The sequence below is a fragment of the Cyprinodon variegatus genome, unplaced genomic scaffold (assembly GCF_000732505.1).
Source record: "Cyprinodon variegatus isolate N-32 unplaced genomic scaffold, C_variegatus-1.0 Scaffold797, whole genome shotgun sequence".
NCBI lineage: Eukaryota > Metazoa > Chordata > Actinopteri > Cyprinodontiformes > Cyprinodontidae > Cyprinodon > Cyprinodon variegatus.
In genome coordinates this window covers 333,283-335,533 of record NW_015151250.1, presented here as the reverse complement: position 1 = coordinate 335,533, position 2,251 = coordinate 333,283, and the positions used below count along the sequence as shown (strand labels likewise).

Here is a 2,251-nt window from a genome sequence, read left to right as displayed (position 1 = left end):
CCCTTCCCAAAATTACTTCAACGGAAGGTTTCCAGATGGATATGCGGAGCAAATCCATCTGGCGGAGTCAGGTTACTAGCTTCCTCCCACAATCCAAAAACATGGCTGTTAGTTTTATTAAATTCTCTAAATTCTACTGACAGTGTTTGCATGAATGGTTGATTGTCTCTGTGTTGCCCTGTGATAGACTGGCGACCTGTCCAGGGTTGGCCCCGCCTCTCGCCCATAGACAGTTGGAGGGATAAAGCATGATGGAAGAAAAAAATGGATGATTAAGAGAGTTAAATGTTCATAGAAGCAGAATGTAGCATCTTTAAACAAGATTGAATTTCTTTTTGTTCCTAAGCGGTGGTATTTGGGCTGCAGCAGGATAAACAGACCTGAGATCAGTATTATTTCGCTCAGAACATTTGGTTTAGTGACGTTGTGACTTCCTGCCGTTTCAGGTGCAGCAGTCTTTGATGCCATCGCACGGTCATACAGGAAGTAGTGGCTCCTTACGCCGTCAGCCCACGTACCCCCCGCCCGTTTCCTCCCACTCGTCTTACCGCCTTCAAGACGGCGCCCTCTTCAGTTCGACCCCGAACCTGTACACCTACCCGGCCTCGGCCGCCCTGGCCTCCGTGTCGCAGGCCGTGGATCAGATGCAGGGCGGCAGGCCAAGCGGAGGGTTCTCCTCTCTGGCTCTGCTGCAGAAGAACGCCAGCTTGGCCCTCGGAGGCTCAGCAGCCGGACAGTACAGCAACCAACAGCCCTTCCAACGATCCAGTGCTGCGTACCAGAGAAAACTCAACCAGTATCCCCCTTACCTGTGACAGCTGGCTTAGCGACACCGTCATCGGGAACCAAGCCCTTCCCAGAGCGTGCCGTTATTTTAAACCAGGCTCTAGGTCATTTAAATCTGCTGCATCACTGTGACGAGCAGCGCAGCCGTTTGGGGAGAGTCGACCTACATCCTAAATTAAAACTAGATGTAGGCTCTGTGCTGCTTTTCATTTAGTTTTAATTTGGACTGACTCTTATTTCTTTTACATTTATAGATCCACTGCCTTATAAGGGCAGCTTCCTTTATTTAAATATGTAACGTCTGCACATTGTGGTAAGTTGGATTAATACGTTGGAGTAATGGATGTGGTGTTTGTATTTTAACTTTATTCTCAAACATAAGAACATTAACGTGCCGTGCTCTGTACCGATTGTGTCATGTGACCGCATACAGACCACACACTTAAAGCTTCTGCCGGTTGAACGATGCTTTCAGGGAGTTCTTTATTTTACAGTTTCAAACATCAAGAAAGACTAAATATCTCTGCCATGTAGATTTCAGCAAAAGGTTGTAACCGGTTCCTCAAACAGCTTAGAAATACAAGAGGATTGTTTATTTTATGGGGAAAAAAATGAAAACGTTTTTTGTCTTGGTGGCGTCGGTGAAGTAAAACTTCCACCAAATGTCAAATTAGGTCCATGTAGGGAACAGATCTGCGTTAAATATGAGGTAAACCCGACTAATAATTAGTTAATCTAAAGTAATGTTCCTTGTGTCTGTTCATGTGATGCTGTCTGTACATCTTGCTGTGTTAGATGCAACATTAGAGGGAACACAAGGATGCCGAACCTGTATGTATGCAATAAAGTCTTTAAAAGAAGTGAATCCATCTGTGTCGCAGTGATTCTCTACTTAATAGTAACTATCTTTAGTGTTCGGGACAAATTTCCTGTCATCTTAACCAAAGGGTCCACCTACTAGATCTGAATTTAAACGCATTCTAAGCATTTGAGTGGTTCTACAAGCAGGTGAAGATTTAATATCTGAGTGGAATTGCCAGACTAAATAATACTAAGCCTGTCTGTGTTCACAATGTCAGCTTTGGCACCTCGTCTTCTTTAAAAAGGGGTAAATTATATATATAAGGGATGCACGATATTATCGGCCCCCTATCGGTATCGGCCTTAAAACCCACCGATATTTAACCCGATATTCGATCAGCTTCTGAGTTTCTAAAGTCTAAAAAAATAAAATACTACTTCTTCTTCCTCAAAAACTTCTTTTTTACAGACTTCATCAATCTCTTTTACTAATGAAATATTGCTATATGTCATCGTTATGCTACGAAATCCCCCGAAAATTCACAAAATGTTGCCATATTTTTATATGTTGATATATTGACGCGGTATCGATCTATTTTACTAACAAAATTTCTGAACTTTTTCAAGGTTGATTATGACCTGGATGAGTGGGAATCTTCACAGA

General features: G+C 42.9%; 1 protein-coding gene across 2 annotated transcripts in view; it reads left to right on the top strand.

The window, feature by feature from the left end:
* LOC107098654 (homeodomain-interacting protein kinase 1-like) overlaps positions 1 to 1,197 on the top strand; it is a 24,893-nt gene extending 23,696 nt beyond the window's left edge. For both annotated transcript variants that reach the window (XM_015396428.1, XM_015396427.1), the window contains exon 16: positions 447 to 1,197. In XM_015396428.1, coding sequence (XP_015251914.1) covers positions 447 to 815 — 369 coding nt within the window. In that variant the 3' untranslated portion in view covers positions 816 to 1,197. The remainder of the gene's footprint in view (positions 1 to 446) is intronic.
* The last annotated feature ends 1,054 nt before the right edge of the window (positions 1,198 to 2,251 follow it).